Source organism: Helianthus annuus, chromosome 17, assembly GCF_002127325.2.
Source record: "Helianthus annuus cultivar XRQ/B chromosome 17, HanXRQr2.0-SUNRISE, whole genome shotgun sequence".
In the NCBI taxonomy this organism is placed as follows: Eukaryota; Viridiplantae; Streptophyta; class Magnoliopsida; order Asterales; family Asteraceae; genus Helianthus; species Helianthus annuus.
The window spans coordinates 35,893,877-35,918,648 of NC_035449.2; the positions used below are offsets into that span (position 1 = coordinate 35,893,877).

Sequence of the window (24,772 nt, forward strand, 5' to 3'; positions counted from 1 at the left end):
TTTGCCACTTGTCACATCACCCCCTTATGGGGCTTGACCACATGGACTAAGGAGTAAGGGACTAAGGGCATGATGTTACTTCCGATCAGTAATTTAAAAGGGTAAACCTTTGAAAACCTCTCCGGGTGTTCAACTTTGAAAATGATGTCTTCCCTCATCAGTCATCAACCCACATGACTGCAAATGAAGAAATACAGTCATCGCATCGCTAACCCCCCATGTCTGCTAATGATGAAACCCGGCCATCACCTAAGGTTCAAAGCAAGGAGGCCCAAATTAACCCCTGATGGGTTAGTTGGAGTTATGGGAAACACCCGGCGATGAACATAAGAGTAGCCAAGAAGTCAAATTAGGAGGAAAAAAATTTGTTTGTCAAATACTTCAAAACTTTTGGATGACCATCATGTATTGTTAGATAAAGCGGTACTATGTATTTTAGGCATACAAAGATTCCTCCCAGTTTTACATGAATAGCCTCGGGTACACGTGTTGCAGTTTCCACTGTCCAATAACCAATTTGGTCCCAAGGTAAGAAATAACCATTTACACCAAAAGATGTCGAATAACCAGTTTGGTCCCGATGTAAGAAATAACCACTTACACCAAAAGATGTAGTCATTATAGATTCGGCTATCACTTCGCGTTCGGAGCAAGAAAGCTTAAAGGAACTCCCAACCAGTTAGTTAGAGCCATGAGAAACGCCTAGCGACTGGCACCAACTCCGAAGAACCAGCAAAGTTTACTAAATAGTGCCTCACTAATAGACTCCTATAAATCTCACATTAAAGAAACAATGTAGCACTCTTTCAAATTTGAAAAATTTAGACGAAGGAATTAAAACTTAAGCCCGTTAGTTGGGTTGGGTGTCGAGCAAAATGGGTCCGGGTCAAAACAAAAATGAACGAAAAATGAGTTTATCAGAGTTGGTCGTTTTATAAAATTATTAAACGATGGTGGTACAGACGACACTAGCAGTGGTGCCAGTAGTGGTGTTGAAGCAAGAAAGCGCAAGGTTAGATGTGGCCATGATGACAGTGGTTCAAATGGCGGTTTCAAAGGTTGTTGGAGTGGTGGTGGCAGTGTCGACAAAAGCGGTTGGTGTCATAATAGTGTTGGCCTCCGTTTGGTATTGTCGACGTCTTATCAATGGAAGACACAATAGTTGCTCGTCACTAGGGGCTCATTTTAAGTCAGAAAAGTGTTTTAAGAAATACTCATTTTAACATATGTGACAATCACAAAGCAAAACCTGATCAAAGAAGTTTTAACAAAGCATGTTGATGTTCTATATGCAGATAAGTGAGTTGTTCTAAATAGCAACTGCAAAGCATAAAAAAATCCATAAAATGACTTGATAAAATCACCAAAAGACTTTGCAAAGCATCCAAAACTTCCTACAAAAAGTCATTATAGCGATAACAAATGCTCATTAGACCTCACGCAATAGCAAAACAACACTAATACTCAGAACCAAAAGAGTGAGCTCATTCTTCATCATCCTCATCAGCATCCCCACCAGCCGCTTTCTTAGCAGCCGCCTTCTGGTTCTTTCGCTTCACTCTTCCTGGTCGGCCACCGCCAAACGGACTAGTGAGCGAAAAGTCAATGTGCTTCTGCGAGTCAACTCTCACCATGAAAGACGGCACATTCACCACCTGCCTTCCAACCCTGTAAAACCAATCAAACGTTCAAAAATGTGTAACCAATAATCACGCGGAAAACATGATTCGCAACAAACAAATTTTACCTAATGTGTCTCTGCTTGATGAGAACTCTAGCATGATGAATAGACTTAGCCATACCAGTCTTGAACACAAGTGTCTGTAACCGACGTTCAAGAAAGTTCTCCACAGTAAGCGCAAGCACGTAATCGAGCTTGTTCTGACTCTCATCCAAAAGCCCATACCTATTCATTCTCCTCATAAGAGCCTCACCCTCAAAGATCCTACGCGGGTCCTTCTCCTCAAGCGTCAAAAGCATTCTAGCGGCATTACGAATGCGACTCAATGCATACTGCACTCTCCAAAGCTCCCTCTTGCATCTAAGACCATACTCTCCCACAAGCTTCAACTCAGCATCCAATCGTTCCTTCTCGTAAGGACGACGGGGCTTCTTAAAAGTCTTACCATCTAAACCACATTATTACATTCAAATGTTCAATTATAGTGAGCTTGTGAATCTAATTTTTTTTAAATATAAATTAATTTTAAGCTATTTAATCATCAGTATGTAATCCAAGTGAATAACTTGTATCTATTTCAACCTAATCAAATCAATTTGTATATTTCAGTACTTCAATTGATGAGATTCATATATTAATATAAACACACAATGCTAAAAGCTTCATGATCCTAAACTGGCATTAATCAATAAACCCTAATTTTGTTCTCATGTCAAAATCAGAAAAAAAACCCTAATACATACAGATATAATCAATAAACCCTAACAAGATCAACGAAAATATAGAAGTAGAATAAAGTGATATGATAAGGGGAGTGAGGTTAACATACAGTTGCGGTAGAAGGAGACGTGAACCATTGTTGTTCGACGTGCGGCTCTTCTTCTTCTTCAAGTATGAACCCTAATAATACTGATATAATATATACTAGGGATTGGGAAAGTGTGGTGGGTTTGATTTGTTGGGCTTCATGTTGTACTTGGGCTGGGTTTGATTTGTTGGGCTTGATGTTTTACTTGGGCTGGGTTTCAGTCGTGGTTCGCTTTTGTTTTTCTATATTTCTCTTTAGGTGGTAACCGGTCCATCAAGAGCAAATATCATGGGGTTTGGATATTTGGAATTTCGATCGGGAGACGGTTCGTGAAAGGATGGCTCAATTTGTTATTCAAGAATTGTTGTCGTTTGATCACTTTGACAATCTGCGTTTGACCAAGTTGATTCAAGAGACGCTTCAACCATGTTACACTCACGTAAGTTGTTTGACTGTTAGACGTGATTGTTTAAAAATGTGGGTAAAACTAAAAAAGAAATGATTTTAGGTTTTGAAAAATTAAATACCGGTGTTAATATAACTACTAACATGTGGCTGGCTCCATTTGGTTTACCGGAATCTTATATTTGTGTTACCAAGCATTGGGTCAATCACAATTCGTGGAAAATGACGAAACGTATAATCGCGTTCGATTTATTTGGTTATCCACATACGGAGGAAAATGTATATTATGTTTTAGATGAAGTTATCAGAACTAATAAATTAGAAAATAAATTACTTTCTATTGCTTTTGATAACACATCTAACAACACAACTGCGGTGCAAATGTTAAAAATAAAATATAATCCATTTGTAATGGAGATTTTTATCATAGCTGACGTGTTGCACACATCATTAACTTGATTGTGCAAGACGGGATAAATGTTGAATCACATAAAGAAGTTAAAGAAAATTTTAAGGATATGTTACGTGACGTTTTTATGGGTAGTAAAAAAAGATATGTGTATTATAGAAAATGGTGTAGAATTGTAAAAAAGAAATGTTATAGCGCGCATTTTGACATGCTCGTCCATTGGAACTCTACGTTGAAAATGTTTGATAGGGCGATTTTACAAAAGGAAACCTTAAAACCATTCCACAATAGTCTTGCAACAACCGGTTTGGTGGAACCAATTGACGACCTCGGTTTTGGTGGAACCAATTGACGACCTCGGTTGGAGTTGTATTGAAACGTTAACACCGTTACTTGAAGTTTTTAAAACTGCCATAACGATTTTATCGGGAGTTTATTATCCCACGTATAGTTTGGTACTTAAATAACTATTTTTTGTTGTGTCAAAAAGTAAACGATTTTTAATTTGAAGGTGACGTTTATGAAACAATGATTATTCCAATGAAAGAAAAGTTTAGAAAATATTTTCAAGAAATGTCACCGGTTTTTACATGTTCGTCGCCTTGAACCCGACTATAAATGTTCCGGGTGTTGTGTTGATGATTACAAATATTTTTTCAGATTTGGGTTTAAATCATGAAGACCCAAATTTTACAAGAAATACATTAAATCATTTTGACAATTCTTTAAACAATCTTTTTGATCATTATGTTTGAAAATATGATAACGTGTCATCTATATACCAAACCATGGCGGCGAGCTCAAATAGCTTGAAAAAAAATGAAGAGTAAAATCTTCATTTTTAGAGAAAACGGTAGAAAGTATGAGAACGGTGAGAACGCTTATTGATCGTCCGATCAAAACAATCTATATACTAGATTGGCGCAGTGGCATTTTAGTAAATAACACCAATTTTATTACGTGGACGCGCTTCATTAAGGGTAAAAAAGTAAAAAACCATATCTCACATAAAACGCCATTGAAAAATAAAACGCCAAATAAATACAAAACGCCAATTTTATCACTGCGTACTTTTTTCTGTGTTTTTATTTAAACTCTCTGGCTACAAAAACGCCAAAAAATATGAAACGCCATTCTATATAACGCCAAAGCTTACATCCGGATAAATGTTAATTACATTTTTTTGTTATAAAAATAACATCCCGCCTAAACTACGCGCCAAAAAAATTCTATAAATAGAAACGTCTCACCACCTTCCGTTTATCACACAAAAAACACACAGTGGTTGCTAAAAAAATTTACAACTCAATGTAAAACGCCAAAAAATACAACGACAGCAAACATCTTTTCTTTTATCCTCAGTAATGTTCTGCATGAAGCTTCATTTAATGATTGGTTACGTGAGTGTAGTAATATTTTACTGCATTAAATGGACAAAATTGAAAAAAGAGGGACTGATGACACTCATATGTCATACTGTCATCTTTGTTCCTGAAGAAGGTTTGGATGATAAGAAGAGACCTATACCAGTGTAAATGCTACTTTGGACTCGATGATTATAATGAATACGACAGGCAGATAGCATCCACCCACACGGGGCCGATCTATGTCTCCAACATCCATAAAGACACTTCAACACATGAACAAAGAAAATAAACAACGCCAAACCCAAAACGCCATTTATTTGTCACATTTCTTGTAGTTTCAAAAGAAAAAAGAGACTGATGACACTGAAGATTTAAAATCATAAATTGCTTCTACTTTGTTTTTTTTTAATTTTCTTTATCTATTGTTTGTTTTGTAATGTCAGTTCATAAACAACAAAAGAATATTGATGCGATAATGAAAAATATAATAAAACGCCAAAATTAGCAAATACGTGTAAAACGCTATAATGCCATAAAAACACCCCCCAAAAAACTACCAAACTATAATAAAATTAATTTGGACAACTAATATTATAAAAAAAAGCGTGAAACAATGTGCAAAGAATATAAAACAAAAGAAGTCCAATAGTTATCTAACCGCCATTGGAAAACAAAACGCCATAATTACAGCCGTCAAAAGATTTGACGTGTTACACCATTAAAACAGTTGAGTCTGAAAACAAAACATGGTAAACTGCAAAAAACAGTAAAATGAAACGACGGAAAACATAATTACTAAAATTTATTATATTTATTTATCTTTTCAAAACGCCATAATTACCTGTCATACGCGGGAAAAAAAGTCAATATAAAAGAAGACCATGAGAACCCAAGCTCAAACATGCCAAAAATTTTGACTAAAATGCCACATATTCTCCAAAACGCCAAAAAATTTAAAAAATGGCTAAGGTTATTGCATGGAGGTTTGAAAGGAAAGAGAAACGATTCATCATAAAGTTCGCTGACAGGAGAAGGGTAAAGGTAAGGACAATCAAAGCCATGCTGGGAATGAATGAAAATGTTCAGAAGGATATCCTGGCCCTTGGGGTTCCAATAGATAATGATTGTGAAAGAACGAGAACTGTAATAAAAAGACTGGAGAGAAAATTTCCAACAGAAGATGATGATATTGAAGATACTCATATACCAAAACTTAGCAGTTGGGTATTGCATGAGGAAGAAGTGTGACAACCCGAGATTTCAAGATCTTCCTCTACGCATTACTTATTTCACAATCCTGCTTTGAATGATATCTTATGCGTTGTGTTGGAATGTTTAAAGTCTTAGACTTAGCATGTTTAGTTGTAACTTTGGATTATGCACCCACAATCACTCAACGACGAATAAAGGTCTTTCGTCACAACTTCCTCCTCGACGAAACATTGGGAGTTTCGTCGACCAGTAGAGTTTCGTCGACCAGTTGAGTTTCACCATAGATGGTTCGTCGCTTGTGAGATGTTTCGTCAACCCAGAATCCCTCGAAGCCTAGTAAGGGCCCAATACAATTACTCGCATATATTTCGTGGTAGGGTTGTACTACGTCACATAACTGCTCGATCTGAAAACCCTAATCCTCTCTAGCTTGGACGGCAACTTCATCTCATGTGAAGCTCTCCTTTTCATTGATCTTAACATCTTCAATCATCTGCACCTTGTGGTTAGTTTGACAATCTTATTTGATTCGTATTCTCTTAATATGTGCTGTTTTGAATTGATGATCAACAACTAGAGGTTCAATGGTTTTGTGAACTATAAACTAATCTGTGTAATATGTGAATTACTCAAACTATAAATTGATGATTTTGGCTTGTATGAATATTAGGGTTTTGGGCTATGACAGCACGATGATTGTATTACGAATCTTGTCATGTTATGTGGATCCAAGTTTTGTGTGATAATTAGAACCACGATTCTGTCTTGGTGTGATTTAGTGGTCGATACGGTTTCTGCGAGTCATAAGAACAAGGGTAGATGTGTGTTAAAAGTATCCATGATCTGTACTTTGCAATCTAGAAACGGGTAGGGTTTGTTGTTATAATCATACTGTGGTTCGATTTAAAATGACGGATTACGTGTTAACCCCTGTTAATGTTACAAGGTGTTTAGGATCCATGTAAAGTAACTATAGTAATCAGTGAATAGACTTGATGTCACACCCCGATAATTCCACGTATTACCGGTGGGCCCGGTGGGGAGTATCGTGACGTAGTTGATATCATCATAGTCAAACAACACAATTTAAATGCACAGCGGAAGCAAAAGATGAATATATTACAATCCGATAAAGAGTAATATCAAGTATTAAAAATACGGCTGTAAAGGATCCACAGGCGGATCGAAAATAAAATGAAACATTGTTCAACAGACTTTAGGCATCTAAGCTTGCGAGACTCTTTATTGATGCTAGGAGTAGTCAGCCTTTCCGATTAGTACCTGCACTTAGCCTTTTTGGAACATACGTCAGTTTACACTGGTAAATACAATTTAACTGACTCATTTTGAAAATGTTTAAGAAAAATTGACTTGAGTGCGCATGGCACAAAACTTTTTATAACTTGGGATAATTATTTGTATATAATACTTGTAAAAGAATTACATGTTTCTTATACGTTCAGTAGCCCGGCCTGTATACCGGGTTAAAGATTAATAGACACACCACAGGTATAATGCCCACAAGGTTGATTCCTTTAAGTGGATTACCAGTTTTTACATATGCAGCTGTCAGGTGTACGCCTACACCCCGTGCTTAGGTCGTGGCCATTTCATGAATGATGCCAAGGATATCCGGGACATGGTCATTAACCCCCCAAAGGTTTTAAGCAAACAAAACAATTTAAACGGGTCATATCAAATAAACTAACCTTCATACGATTAAAAATTTAATGCCCGGCCAAGCGGTATTTTTATATACCGTACCCCAAGCCCGTATAGGGAAAATAAGTTAAAAGTATTTACCTGAGCTAAATATAAATTCAATCCCAGCCGTATATCAAATCAGCAAGTACAGATAGCTTTTACTGGGCTCCTAAATCTGGAACGAAGGTTTTTAATAACCTATTAGATTCCTAACGGGTCTTTAATTAAGCCTATGCTTAGACCGGTTAGTTTTAAAGGAGGATACGGTTCAACACGCATGATTATGCGAGGACCGGATTAGAATGTGGTTTAGACCCGACAAGCTTGTATACTTGTTTAATATGGGTAAACTAAACACATTCTGGATTTTGAGATAAAAATGATAAGGTTTGACCCGTTTCGGCTAATTTATTCAAACTAGTTACATAAGCCGATCCGAACGCGAAAAGTGCGTAACGGGTAACCAAAAAGAGTCATGAACATGTTTCCTAAGTTAATATGCCTTAAATATGTTGTGATATCAGTAGGATACCTTCCATTATGCCCAAAACGAGTTTAAGACCAATTTATACCCCGTATGGGTATTTTGGTCATTTTAAAGGTTATAAGAGAGTTTAAATATTAATCTGAGTTTCAGGTCTGATATAATTAGTAAAAATACTTAATTTAATAAGTCATAACAGTAGGGTATAGCATACATGTGAAATTTACTATTTATAACCAAACTATGCGCCGTATGGGCATTTTGGTAATTTCACATAAGCCTAAGGGTCAAAATTAGAGAATCTGAGTTTAAAACTTTTCTTTACTATTAAAATATATTAATTTACTAAAAATATCAGTAGGTATCAAGTCTTATATATTAAAAATAGTTTTAACTCATACTATGCGTTTAAAACGCGTAAAAAGACGGTTTTAAGTGATTTCCTGGTTTTATAAGAAAAGCTAATATTTTTATTATTCCAGAAGGCTTAAAATATCTTATTTATCATATAGGATCAGTAGAAAAAGGTTTGGAATCAAAATGATCCGTAAAACTCATTTTATAGCCCAAAAGGGCAAAACCGACAACTACCGAATCAAGCTTAGAACCCTATGTTATGCTCAGCCTAAAAATAAACAAAAATCTTTAAAAATCCCAAAATATTATTTTATATTGGTAGATAAAAAGTTTGGTATCAAAAATTGGGTTTAGATAGGATATACGCTAATTATGCCGTTTAATTAACAAAAAACTTTCTAATTACGCTATTGAACGTAACTCCTAATCTAGACCTCAAACTGATGTCAAAATTTAGGGACAAGTTTATAAATCAGTAATAAAGATTATTGTCCTCTCACATTTTCAAAATTCTTGTTTTAGGGTCAAAAGGGCATATCGATCAACATTTAGGCATTTAACGGAAACATGCATGAACTAGGATTTCTATGGAACCAAGTTGTATAACCTCGGAGGGTTATACTAACCTATAATATGGTCCTAATGGAATCCTAAGGCATATCTAAACTAAGCTAAATCGGGTCAGAACTGAAAGTCAAAGCAAAAGTCAACTTTTGCGACTTTCGGTTTCGAGCCGAGCCTATACTTAGAATTGTCGGGTTGAATCATGCTTAGGCATGTTCAACTAATATTTACCAAGTTATTAAAGTGAGAAAACTGATTTTATGGTTTCTTATATTAATATTTATGAATTTATTTAAAACTAACCCATTTGACTTTCATTTGACCCGACAATTTAACTAAGTAAACGTGGTAATTAGGAGGTGCCCTTTTGAGGGTTAAACACCTACCTAATTACGGTCACGTAGCCATGTTTATTGCGAACAATGGCTTAACCGTTTAAAAGTCAAAGCGCTTATCGCAAACGCTTGACTTTTCGGTTTAAACGCTAATTAATTAAACTAAGCATGAAAGGATTACTTACAAGAGTCCAAAGGACTGAAGGAGGTTCTCAAAGGGTTCAAGATCCTCCTAATTCAGAGAATAAGCAGATTTGAAGGAAATGGTGCAAATGAACACCAAAACAATGGGGTATTTATAGGATTTAGAGGACCGTTAGGATCGTTCCTCGATAAATGTGATTAGATCTGAACCATACACCTCATACCCATGGTTTTATAATACAATGGGCAGCCCCTAGAATGATTTATGTGAGTGTGGAAACCGGCTTGAACAAAACCAGCAAGAAACAGGCTGTCTGCAGCTGTTTTCTGATGCTGTGCAGCCTACACGGCCCGCGTAAGGGTTTGTGTGGCCTTACGCGGCCGACCTCACATCCCAGATCAGCAAACACATTTCCAGAAGTGGCAGTTTCAGTCCCTGAACATGTAAAAAGGCTTTTCTGATGCGTATGAGGCTCGTTAATCTCATTTTAAGGCTCCACCATGATGTCCACACATAGGGACATGAAACATGCTCAAAAACATGTCGGATATCGGTTCGTTTGGCCGTACGGTCACGTTGTTCGTCTAATTACGGAGAAACTCGAACGGACGCGAAAAACGATCTAAACTACGTGACGAATGGAATTTTATCACGCCATAAACTAAAATAAAATATTTTTGTGCTTACATAAATTTTTGGGTGTCCGGGTATATTCAGAATGCAAGATATGCGCGAAAATGCAAACTTGTGCACTTTTTGACACTTTTAGTCCCTGCATGACGTAAAAGTTGATTTTTGCGCACCAAACACCTCTAAGCCTATATCTAAGCTATGTAAAGGATAAATAGGGTATGCTTAACTCATGGTCATATTCCAGAAGGTCCGTTACCATACGAATCGTCATACTTTTGCAGTTTGACGCAATTAGTCCTTTAACTGCGCAAAGTAGCGCGAAATGTCGTTTAATGATATCCAAGTCTTCCATAGCCCATATTGATCATTCCCAAGCATATATTTAATTATTGCTACACTCTCGATCGCTTAAATGGTCACTAAAAGGCGTAGATTCAAAAGTTGACGCTTTAGGTCCCTCTATTGCGCAAACTTGCGCGTCTCATCATTTAATAGCATTGAAGCCTCATCTAATACATATTAGGCATTCTTGAAAGTATTATTAAACATCACGATGCTTCGGGTTTGCTAAAAGGTCATTCAGAGGTATAATTAAACATATTGACACTTTTAGTCCCTCTAACTTGCAAAGTTGCGCGTAACTTTACTTATAGGCATAAAAACCTTAGACGGCCATTATTTGGCATTCCTGAGAGTATAATCAAATATCATGAAGCTCCTGGTTTGTTAAAAGGTCACTCAGAGATAAGAATTAACATGTTGACGCTTTAAACCCTTCATTGCGCAATCTTTCAATTAATTACGCAAACGGCTACACTCAATCAACAAGTGGCTCATTTGTGAATATAATATCGTGAGAGGTTATTTAAAAACTTATTTTAGGTATGTTAACACTTCCAGTTCTTTCATAATCAAAGTTTTCGATTTTTCGAAAAATTAATCCCTTAAATTCAATGTTGGACTTTATTAGGGTTTATTACACGTGTCAATACATTATTGGACGTGATTTTACGAGGTGTTACATCCTCACCCCCTTAAAAGAAATCTCGACCTCGAGATTTGCTAGAACGCTGGAAGTACTTTTTGTCACATAATGGACTTAATCTTCTATAGCATATTTGGAGCCTCTCTAAGCTCCCAAGCTGACCTCTATAATAGGTACATGTATCCTTTTTGGAGCTCTTTAACCTGTCGATCCTTTATCGATACAGGTTTCTTATCATATCATAAGTCTGCATATCATTATGTGATAATGCGTCTCGACTTATCGGTGAAACATTTCTTTAAATCACTCGTGCGGGTCATATTGTGAGTTCCACCATGTTCCTTAAAAAGGTTTTAGCTTATAAGCTATTGACCTTTGATGTATTCGATTTCTTCGAATGATCCTATATATCCAGAGATTAACTAGCCTGATGTATATAAAGATTCAGCACACCCTTCTAGGGTGATATCTTTGTTGAACCTTATTCCTTAACAAGAACTTAGGAGGGTTGCTATTTTCATTAATCCTTGATTTTCTGCCGAATACTGGCAACTTACAGATGATTATGGATTTGCATGATCTTATTCGTTGTTTCCAAGGCAACTTTCAGATCCTGATAATTGGACTTACCAATCTTCTGTCAAACAATAGATGTTTAACATTCCATCTATACAAGGTCTCCCAAGGAGCAGCCTTAATACTTATATAACAACTATTATAGAAAAGCTTATCTTAAGGTGAGATGGTTATTCCAACCACTGCTTAAAACTAATTTTAAGGAATAGCAAATCCTTACCGTTAGTCGAACAAATCGACGATCCTGGGCAGCTAATGGAAATTCTTAGTTGTTGCCTAATTAGGGTTGCCGTGATTAATGCATAAGCAAAATGAACCGTCTTTCTTAATTAACTATACCGAATTCTCAGAATAACGAGTTAGGCTATATGAATCCTCTATTTTAAAACTTACTTAATCAGGGTTTCGATTCTTCCAATGATGGTACTAGCCGTCTTGGAGATTTCATAATAATTCAGCCTTTAAATGGAATATAAATCTTAACTCTACTTGCCTCTCAGGAGGTAAACAGGGTAATCTTAGGAGAATATAATCAAGATATAAGGAGGTTACAGAGATTTTCCGAATCTCAGGCTCCAGTTTATCCATTATTGCTTGTGTCAAATAAGTGACACATTTATGTTACGAGTCCATGAGTTCCTTAATCGGGAACATTTACTTGGACAATTCCATTCTAGATATCTTCTTTGAATACCATTAGTTGACTTTAGTACCATATGACCATCGGGATATCTTTGTGGTCCCATGCATTAAACCTCCATACTGATCAGGCATGGAAGCAATCTATGGAACATATTAAGATACGCCAATCCTCATATGGCGCTTTTATCATACCGTTTGGTATTCGTAATCGATAGAGATCAAAGAGATATCAACTTATGTATGCTGACGCACTTTCTTTAGAGAGAGGATACTTCAAAAATTCTATGACTGAAGGCTTCTGACAGGGACAGAAGAAATGGTTCCTATGATTTCGCCTGTAAGTTTTACCTTATACTTAATATCTGGGGTCCTTACGGAAAATTTCTAAAAGTTTGCTAAACTTATGGTCTTATGAGAGACTTAGCAGCACCTGAAACCAAATGTAACCCCTAGCAATAAAATTACAATAAGGAATTTATCTGGTGTCATTAATGTGAACTGCCTCTAATCCTTCATCAGGAGGGTTAAACGCCTCCATTCTTAATCCTTTTAATCTTAGCTGTGAAATCCTTGACAAATCTAGGGCAGCCTCAGCTTTGACTGGTTATTTCTTAATCTATATAACGTGAGTAGCTGAGGTAGATCCATAATGGATTTATAATAGCAGACTTTGAAACCTTTTCATGACTTTTCTCATAGCCTTTCAAACAGTTGCGTTAATCGCAGTTTTGGAGACTAACTTCATTAACATTGAGGTTCACATCTGATGCACCATTAACATTTGTCGCCTTTCTAGCATCGCGACTGCTGTTTGTCTTTTCTGAGTTTTCCATACTCGAAGCTTTGGTATTAAATACCAAATTCAGCAGATACATAGGCAATTCATACCATATGTCTCCTTGAATTGTCAAAGGCTTACCATAAGGAGTCTTGATAACTACTTGCCTCTTATCACACACAATATGGGCTTGATTTTAAGACGACCAATCCACTCCTATCACTATATCAAGTCCCTCTATTTTAATGGAAACAAGGACAGAGGAAAAGAATGATTCCTAATGGATTATCCATCTAATATTGCTGAAGCAGTCTCTGAGGTACTATCGACCAATTCTACTTTAATGCTTAGAGTTTTAACAGGCAGATTTAATAATTTACAAAATCCATTGTATACGAAAGACTTATCTGAACCTGAATTAAATAATACTCTAGCATGAGCGTTATTGATAAAGAAAGTACCTGTTGTGACATTGTCATCCTGAATAGCCTCTTGAGCATCCATTTGAGAGCTTCCAGCTTTGGTCTTCTTAGCCTTGTCAGGCTTCTTGGTTTTATTTGGGCAATTTGTTTTGACGTGCCCTATTGCATTGCAACCATAGCAGGTTGCGTCCTTTATGTCTTGGCACTCCAAAGTCTTGTGCCCTTTCTTATTACAAATTCCACAAGGCTTAGCTTGTGAATTTAAAGTGCCTTTTCCTTTAGTCACCTTCTTTGGGCAGCGGGTCTTTATGTGCCCTTTTTCGCCACAACCATGGCAGGTCGCATCTTCCAACTTCTTGCAATCCAAGGTCTTATGCTCCTTGGACTTGCAGATTCCACAAGGTGAAGGCTGAGATTCAAATCTGCATTTCCCGAGGTGATATTTCCTACAGGTTTTGCATCTGGTCTTTTCACCTGACTGCTGGTTGTCCTTCAAATCCTTGCATTCATGGGTCTTGTGATCCATCTCTTTACATATGACACATCCCATGGTCTGTTCATAGAAACATTTCCCGAAGTGCCTCTTCCCGCAGGTTTTACATTCGGGTTTTGCCTCCTTTGGCTTGGACTGGTTATAGCTTGAACCGGTCTTACCCTTTTTACAACCTTTATTTGGGGTATTATCGCACTTTCGCTTATGATCCTTCAACACACGGTCCACAGCGTTGTTTACGGCTGTATCTATCATAGCCTGTAACTCGGTGCCTGTTAAGTTCAGTCTTGCATCATTATTCTGATCAACTGGATGATTGTGAGCTTCAGAGGAGTCAGCCATGGCGAAGCTTTGAGGGCTACAAACCAAGTAGTAATAATTTGTTTAATTATATAGTGAATTTTCGAACTTGATAATTAAATAGCCATGGTGCAAATAAACCATATAGGCCAGTAGATAGTAATAGTTTATTTGATTATGTTTTGCCTAGGTTTTTAAATAATCCATCTTTGGCGCTTAAACGGAATATAATCCTTCACATTTATTAACCAGGGGACATAAATCACGACTGTCAATGTCGTACCGACATTTTACATAGCACAAGGGTTTATTCCAAAGGACTTTCGATGGCAAAGAGACCTTGTCACTAAGGAATTTTAAAACATAATCAATGATTCCTTTGGATCGGAAAATTTCACAGTTCATTGTCTTGACAAGAAGTTATGAAATAAAACTATCTTTTTCATGTATACATCTTTGCCCGTAGGTACACATCCCAAATGGATGTTTTGATGTGTACATCATGTTCGACGTTTATTAGCCATGATTCCTATTGATCATTTATGCTAAATAAGGGGTTTGGAAGTTCCTAATATAAAGATGACAAGTGTGATTTTATCGCATCACCTTTGTCAGGAGTGTTAACATGTTTTCAGATGTTAACAAGGATCTGAATCTCTTTTAAACAGGTTTTACCATCGTAGCCAGGTCTTTAATGACATTCAAGCTAGGTTATACCCTTTAAGATTCTTTTTAATATTTAACGCAGAACAATCCTAAATTGAGATGTTAATAGGGATCTGAATCTAATTGAGGAACTACCGTCTTGGCCCTGTTCTTAAAATGACACATGGGCTAGGTCTTGTTCTTTTTAGATTTTGCCATTTTATTATAATGGTAGATCTTATAAAAGGAATGTTATTTTAATTTAGTTCATATATTATATTTATATTTATATTTATATTTATATTTATATTTATATTTATATTTATATTTATATTTATATTTATATTTATATTTATATTTATATTTATATTTATATTTATATTTATATTTATATTTATATTTATATTTATATTTATATTTATATTTATATTTATATACAATGATATAAATGAAATTTAGATAAAACATCCCAGTGATTTTTAAAAGAGGTACAGAATTGCCCTGAACGGGACTTGAAAGGAATAATGTTGTCCTCGAAGGGACTGAAAGATAAAAATGCCCTTATAAGGACTTACTGAGGAAACGAATTTCAGCAAAAGGAGTTTCTTCTTCATTTTATTTCTGAATGTTCTCTCCTTGGTTGCACGTTAATCCTAGTCGCAGCACGAAGCTCGGCCTTTCCTAGGCTTCAAATGGGGAGAATTTCCATTAAGGCTTCTTTTCTTGGCGACACATTAGAATATATAGATTTGAAGGCAAAAATTCTCCGAATAGAGATGAGAGTATTCCTATGTTAAGTCTAGACTCAGAAGGTCAAAGAATGTGCTACTATGTCATTGAGATTAAACACAAAAGGCTAGTGTTTAATTCACTCAATGTTGGCTCTGATACCAACCTGTCACACCCCGATATTTCCACGTACTACCGGTAGGCCCGGTGGGGAGTATCGTGACGTAGTTGATATCATCATAGTCAAACAACACAATTTAAATGCACAGCGGAAGCAAAAGATGAATATATTACAATCCGATAAAGAGTAATATCAAGTATTACAAATACGGCTGTAAAGGATCCACAGGCGGATCGAAAATAAAATGAAACATTGTTCAACAGACTTTAGGCATCTAAGCTTGCGAGACTCTTTATTGATGCTAGGAGTAGCCAGCCTATTCCGATTAGTACCTGCACTTAGCCTTTTTGGAAAATACGTCCGTTTACACTGGTAAATACAATTTAACTGACTCATTTTGAAAATGTTTAAGAAAAATTGAATTGAGTGCGCATGGTACAAAACTTTTTATAACTTGGGATAATTATTTGTATATAATACTTGTAAAAGAATTACATGTTTCTTATACGTTCAGTAGCCCGACGTGTATACCGGGTTAAAGATTAATAGACACACCACAGGTATAATGCCCACAAGGTTGATTCCTTTAAGTGGATTACCAGTTTTTACATATGCAGCTGTCAGGTGTACGCCTACACCCCGTGCTTAGGTCGTGGCCATTTCATGAATGATGCCAAGGATATCCGGGACATGGTCATTAACCCCCAAAGGTTTTAAGCAAATAAAACAATTTAAACGGGTCATATCAAATAAACTAACTTTCATACGATTAAAAATTTAATGCCCGACCAAGCGGTATTTTTATATACCGTACCCCAAGCCCGTATAGGGAAAACAAGTTAAAATATTTACCTGAGCTAAATATAAATTCAATCCCAGCCGTATATCAAATCAGCAAGTACAGATAGCTTTTACTGGGCTCCTAAATCTGGAACGAAGGTTTTTAATAACCTATTAGATTCCTAACGAGTCTTTAATTAAGCCTATGCTTACACCGGTTAGTTTTAAAGGAGGATACGGTTCAACACGCATGATTATGCGAGGACCGGATTAGAATGTGGTTTAGACCTGACAAGCTTGTATACTTGTTTAATATGGATAAACTAAACACATTCTGGATTTTGAGATAAAAATGATAAGGTTTGACCCGTTTCGGCTAATTTATGCAAACTAGTTACATAAGCCGATCCGAACGCGAAAAGTGCGTAACGGGTAACCAAAAAGAGTCATGAACAGGTTTCCTAAGTTAATTTGCCTTAAATATGTTGTGATATCAGTAGGATACCTTCCATTATGCCCAAAACGAGTTAAGACCAATTTATGCCCCGTATGGGTATTTTGGTCATTTTAAAGGTTATAAGAGAGTTTAAATATTAATCTGAGTTTCAGGTCTGATATAATCAGTAAAAATACTTAATTTAATAAGTCATAACAGTAGGGTATAGCATATATGTGAAATTTACTATTTATAACCAAACTATGCGCCGCAGGGGCATTTTGGTAATTTCACATAAGCCTAAGAGTCAAAATTAGAGAATCTGAGTTTAAAACTTTTCTTTACTGTTAAACTATATTAATTTACTAAAAATATCAGTAGGTATCAAGTCTTATATATTAAAAATAGTTTTAACTCATACTATGCGTTTAAAACGCGTAAAAAGACGGTTTTAAGTGATTTCCTGGTTTTATAAGAAAAGCTGATATTTTTATTATTCCAGAAGGCTTAAAATATCTTATTTATCATATAGGATCAGTAGAAAAAGGTTTGGAATCAAAATGATCCGTAAAACTCATTTTATAGCCCAAAAGGGCAAAACCGACAACTACCGAATCAAGCTTAGAACCCTATGTTATGCTCAGCCTAAAAATAAATAAAAATCTTTAAAAATCCCAAAATATTATTTTATATCAGCAGGTAAAAAGTTTGGTATCAAAAATTGGGTTTAGATAGGATATACGCTATTTATGCCGTTTAATTAACGAAAAGCTTTCTAATTACGTTATTGAGCATAACTCCTAATCTAGACCTCAAGCTGATGTCAAATATTAGGGACAAGTTTATAAATCAGTAATAAAGATTATTGTCCTCTCACATTTTCAAAATTCTTGTTTTAGGGTCAAAAGGGTATATCGATCAACATTTAGGCATTTAACGGAAACATGCATGAACTAGGATTTCTATGGAACCAAGTTGTATAACCTCGAAGGGTTATACTAACCTATACTATGGTCCTAATGGAATCCTAAGGCATATCTAAACTAAGCTAATTCGGGTCAGAACTGAAAATCAATACAAAAGTGTTGGTGCATACATCTGTCGACTTCGTCTTTTATCGAGTCTTGTACTAGATTGTTAGATCAAGGCACGTTGTTCGAGAAAATAGAAGATTTAAGTGTGAAATATGTTGATTCCGCTTGAATGTGTCATGTGCAGTTTCAAGCGAAATCAACATAATCTATTTCGCTTGAACTGATATCTGTCACATTGAAGCGAAATCACATCATCTATATATAGCATTCAAGCGAGATCATTTGTAGGGATTCCAGAATTTGATACCGAAGTGCTGCTGGTTTATTTTCTGATCGTAAACAGTGTTAGATTGATATAAAAGAGTTTTAAAGTGATTTGCAAGCTGTTTCGAAGTCTATTTCTCTGTTCCGCCTTTTAAATAGATTAAAACCCCTCTGAACGACTCGTTTGGGTCACAAACCGATCCTACAAGTGGTATCAGAGCTCAGGAAGAGGAGTTCTTACCGATTCAGCTCAAAATTTCTGTTTTCTACACCTTCTTTTCAAAATTAACAAATTTTTACGGTTAAAATCGGCTAATTTTCTCACATATTGTGCGAAACTACGTTTTAACAAACCCTTGAAAATTTCAGACTAAAATTCGGATTAAAAGTGACAAAAATGAACCTAAGTTGTGATTCCGCTTGAGCGAACATCCTGATTTCGCTTGAAAAAGTTATTTTGCTTGACTGATTCCGCTTGAAATAGCCTTATTTCGCTTCAATGGGCTATTCCGCTTTAATAGTTTCAAACGAAATCAGTGATTCCGCTCCAAACTGATATTCCGCTTGAAATTGGTGTTTTCGCTTGAACTGATTTTGCTTGAGATAGTTATTCCGCTTGAACAGGGATTTTGTTTGAAAGCTTGATTTCGCTTGAGAGAGTATTCCGCTTGAATTGTTTTAGCTTGAAAAGTTTTGTATTTGAAATCTTGATTATAGAATCATGAGTGAAGAATTTTACAACGCGTTTGCTACATCCCCGACTACTCCGGCTTCCATTGCTTAAAACATGAATTTGGAAAATGAGACTGGAACAATGCAAAAACCCCCGAAGCTAATGAGCATTGAGGAGTATTACGGATGGAAAGATAGGTTTGAAAACTGGGTTTAAGCTATCCATCTGAGATCATGGGAGTGTATTTTGAAGAAGTATGTTCTACCACGTACATATCTGCAAGTTGAAAAAGAAATCTCGGAATTCAATGACAAAGAACGTGACATGTACAAAGCTGAAAAGATGATGATTAGTCTACTTCAGCAAGCCATTAAAGAAGACATCTTTGTATTGCTTCAACATGACAAAACTTCAAAATCAATTTGGGATGCTCTTAAAATCAAATTTGAGGGAAGTGAAAAGATGATTAAGAGCAAAAAGGCACTGCTTAAAAAAGAATTTGATCTTTTCACAAGTTTGCCAGGGGAAGATACAAAGAGACTAATTTAAAGATATTGCCATTTAGTGAGATCTATGTCAATGTTAAGCATAACCAAAGACCGAGAGGAATGGGTCAACAAGTTAGATGACGCTTTACCTCAAAAGGAGTGGGGTACTTACTTGATGATCTTAAAGAACACTGGAGTATATGATGGTTTGACGATTTCTCAGTTTATTGAGAAGATTGAGGGTCAAGATCTTGAACAACAAAAGATTGCAAGGATGAATAATCCGAGTGGTCAACAAGACGTAAAAATGTATTACAAAGGCAGTGTTCAAGAGGTTGAAAGAAGTCCAAAGATTCAAACTGCGTTTAGTGCTGGAAACTCATCTGAAAATGTTACTCAAAAAGATGAGACTGTTCAAAATGAAGAAGTTAAAATTGTTGTTGAGGAGATTGTTGAAACTGAGAAGGTGATTGAAAGTGAAAAAGTTGTTGAACCTGAGAAAATCAGTGAAGCAGAAAAAATTGTGGAAGTCATCAAGCCTTGCTCAAAGTGTCTAGAATCTTGCAAGGAATGTGCAGCTAAAGATGAAAAGTTGGCTGAGTTTGAGAAGATGAAGGAACAATTACTGTTCAATCTCAATTACGTGAAGGAATCTTATGATGTATTGAATAGAACAGTAACTGGTCTTCAAAAGACAAATTCTGAGAGAGAAGACGCTTTGACAATGATGAATGCAACGATGATGACGAAACAAAAAGCTATAAACTATTACATTGAGGAATGTGCCAAGCTGAAACAAGAGTTGGAGACTGAGAAAATTGAGAATGAGAGAATCAGACGCTTATTACAGAGTTATTCTAGTTCTGATTATCTTATTGATCGAATTTATCCAACTGTTGCAGGTTTTAAAGCATTTCAGGATGAGAAGCCAAAGAAGAAGGATACTGGTAAGAAACCGAGTGTTAGCTATAACAAGTGTCCGCCTCCGATTTGGGAAGGATATTCTCCCAGAAAACCAAATGAGGAGCAAGTCCAAAAGGCAGTCAATATAAAACTAAAATCCGAAACAACTGATGGTTTACCAGAAAACATTGACGTCACTTTCACATCGTCTGACACTGATCATGAGTCTGAGTTAATAAAAAGGGTGGTCGATCAGGTGTTGGATACGGATGAGGAGTCTGAGTCAAAGTCTGAGTCCGGAGGTTCATGTTCATCAGTCAGCAGTCCAAAATCGTCGGTTAAAAGGGTTTATAGTAAAGAGTTTTTGCTATCAAAATCTAATTTGAATGACGAAACATTTGAAGTTGCATACACTTTGAATAATTCTGACAAATTATATTCTGATAAAGAATTTCCAATAAGAAGTGTTAGAATTGAAATGATTAAAAAGGTTTTCAAAATGACAGAAATTAATATTTCTAAAATAAAAGATTTAAATCTTACTGTAAAACCTAAAAAATACACTTCAAGAGTTCAACATCGATTAAACAAGAAAAAGGGTTACAATTCTGGTTCTGGTTTTCAAAAGAAGCCAAACCATAATGGTAATTTCAAAAAGAAAGGACTTGGTTTTATTCCACCTGAAAATTATAAAAATGAGAAAATTTCTAAAACAAACACAAAATTTGTTTCAGGAGGAAGTGCTGAAGAAGACCAGAAGAAACCTTTCTGGAGACAATCAAACCAGGAGTTTCTTGCTGAGAGGAAAGGGACTGGAGTTTTTCATAGAAAAGAGACTAGAACCTGTTACAAGTGCAATGAAGTTGGTCACATTACATGGAACTGTTCTCAAGCTACTAAGACAAAGCAGGGAGTCTCTGAAAAACTTAAAGAAAAAGTTGTTGATGTTGAACCATCAACTGAAAAGTTCAAAATTTTTAAAAATTTAGCTTATGAAGTTGGTGAATGTTCAAAGAATTTTTTTTTACAAAAAGAGAGCCAAAGACAACCAAATGTGGGTTGTTAAGAAGTTTGATGAAAAATTTGGCGATGATTCTGGTTCCACAAAGCCAGAAGAGCCATAAGTTGAGGTTAAAGAAGAGAAATCAGTACCTTCAGTGAATGATGATAATTTTCCATCATTGAAGGATGAAAAATTTAAGCAGAAAATTGGTAAGGTTGAAATCTCGAATCAATTCTATTCTGAAAAGTATGAATTTGATGTTGAGAAAGCATTCAATGGGAATGTTAAGAAAATTTTTGGGAAAATGATTAAGGGTAAAGTTCAAGGGGTTAAAGATTTTTATGCGACAAAGAAGGCAACTTATAACCCAACTGAATCAAAGTTAAAATCACCCAAGGTTGGTCAGACTTGGGTGGAAATTCTTTTCCCTTAAAAATCTGACTTTGCCGGAGCTCCCAAGTTTGTAATCGTGGAGCAGGAATCGGCATCATTTAAAATTTTTTTTTTTGATTTTCTGAATGAATCTTAAAGTTGTGAAATTTATTACAGGTGATGGACTTTGCCGGATGTCCCAGGTTGGTAAGTGAGGAGTAGGTATCAGCATTTTTCTTGAGAAATTCACGAAAAATGATTTCGCCTTATAAGTGGTACAGAGGTTTGAATGGTTTGTTTTACAAGTGATTCATCAAGGTCGTTAGGTTGAACTTGATGTAATTCTCATAACAAGTGGTTAAAGAACAATATGATGAACCCCTAACCTACAAATGGTTTAAAATCAAAAAAACTTTTTTTCCGGAAAAATCATTTTGATTGAAACAAACTTAAGTGTTTTGAAATCAAATTGAGAAAATAGTTTGTTGTAAGGGGGAGTTCTGATTGTTTATGCCAAGTGAATGGAGATTTGAAGCTTGATACATCAGTTTGTCATCTTTCTGTATAGTTTGTTTTCAAATTTCTTTAAATGTTTTTGCATTTTAGGGGGAGTAAGAAATTTCAGAAATCCAAAAATATTAGAAAATTTGAAAAATCCGAAAACATGATAAAATTCAAAAATGAGTTTTGTTGTGAAAAGAGGAAATGATAGTACATCAGTGGACTATCACAACGCGCTAAAGATATGGATGGATTGTTTAAAATGTGATAAATTATTTCACTGATGATGTTTTAGTAAGTTTTTACTCATTTAGTAAATTGTGACGAGATATAAACCTAAATTTCAAAATTGCTTATATCGTGGGGAACATTTCTTGAATATATGGGTAACCCCCGAAATCTTGTTTGAAAGGTCCCTCTTTCTGAGATACTAGGTCTTTATACTCGGTGATATCTGGGGTATTATCCCGGGACTTCTGATTTTGCGGAAGCAATGGCCTAGTCCCCGTATAATACTTTGAAAATTGCTTGAAATATAGCACCGCCCTCAGCATAAAAATGATAAAACATTGCAAAATGCTAAATCATATGCTGTTGAAGAAAAGATCCTCTAAAGGGGACACACCAAAGTCGAGCCGTCATCTCTCTGCTGAACGGAAGTTCTGACCTGAGCTCTCACGGTTTCGCAATTTAACCCCTTACAGATATCATCTGTGGTATACTCACCTGTAAGACTGAATATTGGGATCTGGATACGGGAGTATATTCAAGTGGTGGGACACGCGAATAAGTTTAAGTGCTTAAAACATTAACATCGTATCTTGAGACAGTTGAACTTTGTGTAAAGATTTAACTGATAATCTGAGTGAATCATTTAGAACATAAAATGTCTAATGCTTAACGGTGTTGATGATTTGTCTCAGTAACTGATATGATCCTCTTACACAAACTCATAAAAAGATTGTCTGTAAATATTTCTTTACTGCATTTATTGCTTTTCTATCAAAAATCCAAAAAGATTTTCAGTGTGTTTTAGCATAAATTTTGAAAAATTCAAAAAGATTTTCGACAACTGATGTTGGAGAGCTGATTTTCAAAATTCCAAGCTAAACATGATGAGCATGTGGTGAGGGGGAGTGTGTGTTTAAGTGAGAAAATATTTTGAATATTTTCCTTAAGAAACTATCATTGATAAATCATTCTGGTTTATTTTGAAGGAAAGTTTGGATAGATAAATTTTGTAAAATGTTAAATTTGTGAAATTCATTGTGAGGTAGAGAATGTGCAGGTCTCTGTAATAGAGAACCAGGTTCCGATACCTAAGGACTTTGTGATTTTAACAAGTCAGACTGCGATCCCAGCATATCGAAAGGGGGAGTCTGAAGACATCTGAGGAAAGATTATTTGTTCAAGAGGAGTCTGTTGGTGCTGACAAAAGGATAGAGGGTTTGAAAGAATCCCAAAGACTGATAAAGATTGAAGATGAGAAGACTCGACACTGAAGACTCGTCAACATCTGAGGGGGAGTCTGTTGGTGCATACATCTGTCGACTTCGTCTTGCATCGAGTCTTGTACTAGATTGTTAGATCAGGACACGTTGTTCGAGAAAATAGAAGATTTAAGTGTGAAATAGGTTGATTCCGCTTGAATGAGTTGATTCCGCTTGAATGTGTCATGTGTAGTTTCAAGCGAAATCAACATAATCTATTTCGCTTGAACTGATATCTGTCACATTGAAGCGAAATCACATCATCTATATATAGCATTCAAGTGAGATCATTTGTAGGGATTCCAGAATTTGATACCGAAGTGCTGCCGGTTTATTTTCTGAATGTAAACAGTGTTAGATTGATATAAAAGAGTTTTAAAGTGATTTGCAAGCTGTTTCGAAGTCTATTTCTCTGTTTCCGCCTTTGAAATAGATTAAAACTCATCTGAACGACTCGTTTGGGTCACAAACCGATCCTACAAAAAGTCAACTTTTGCAACTTTCGGTTCCGAGCCGAGCCTATACTTAGAATTGTCGGGTTGAATCATGCTTAGGCATGTTCAACTAATATTTACCAAGTTATTAAAGTGAGAAAACTGATTTTATGGTTTCTTATATTAATAGTTATGAATTTATTTAAAACTAACCCGTTTGACTTTCATTTGACCCGACAATTTAACTAAGTAAACGTGGTAATTAGGAGGTGCCCTTTTGAGGGTTAAACACCTACCTAATTACGGTCACATAGCCATGTTTATTGCGAACAATGGCTTAACCGTTTAAAAGTCAAAGCGTTTATCGCAAACGCTAATTAATTAAACTAAGCATGAAAGGATTACTTACAAGAGTCCAAAGGACTGAAGGAGGTTCTCAAAGGGTTCAAGATCCTCCTAATTCAGAGAATAAGCAGATTTGAAGGAAATGGTGCAAATGAACACCAAAACAATGGGGTATTTATAGGATTTAGAGGACCGTTAGGATCGTTCCTCGATAAATGTGATTAGATCTGAACCATTGATGTGAGGTAAAATAC

The 24,772-nt window shown here is 35.8% G+C and overlaps 1 protein-coding gene across 1 annotated transcript; it reads right to left on the reverse strand.

Annotated features, from left to right (window-relative positions):
• Positions 1–1,330: 1,330 nt before the first annotated feature.
• On the reverse strand, positions 1,331–2,629 carry LOC110920856 (40S ribosomal protein S9-2). Its single transcript, XM_022165061.2, has 3 exons — positions 2,511–2,629; positions 1,748–2,129; positions 1,331–1,668 (listed from the first exon to the last, which is right to left on the reverse strand). Exons 1-3 carry the CDS (start codon positions 2,536–2,538, stop codon positions 1,485–1,487), a joined length of 594 nt encoding a protein of 197 aa, XP_022020753.1. The 5' UTR covers positions 2,539–2,629; the 3' UTR covers positions 1,331–1,484.
• Positions 2,630–24,772: the final 22,143 nt, after the last annotated feature.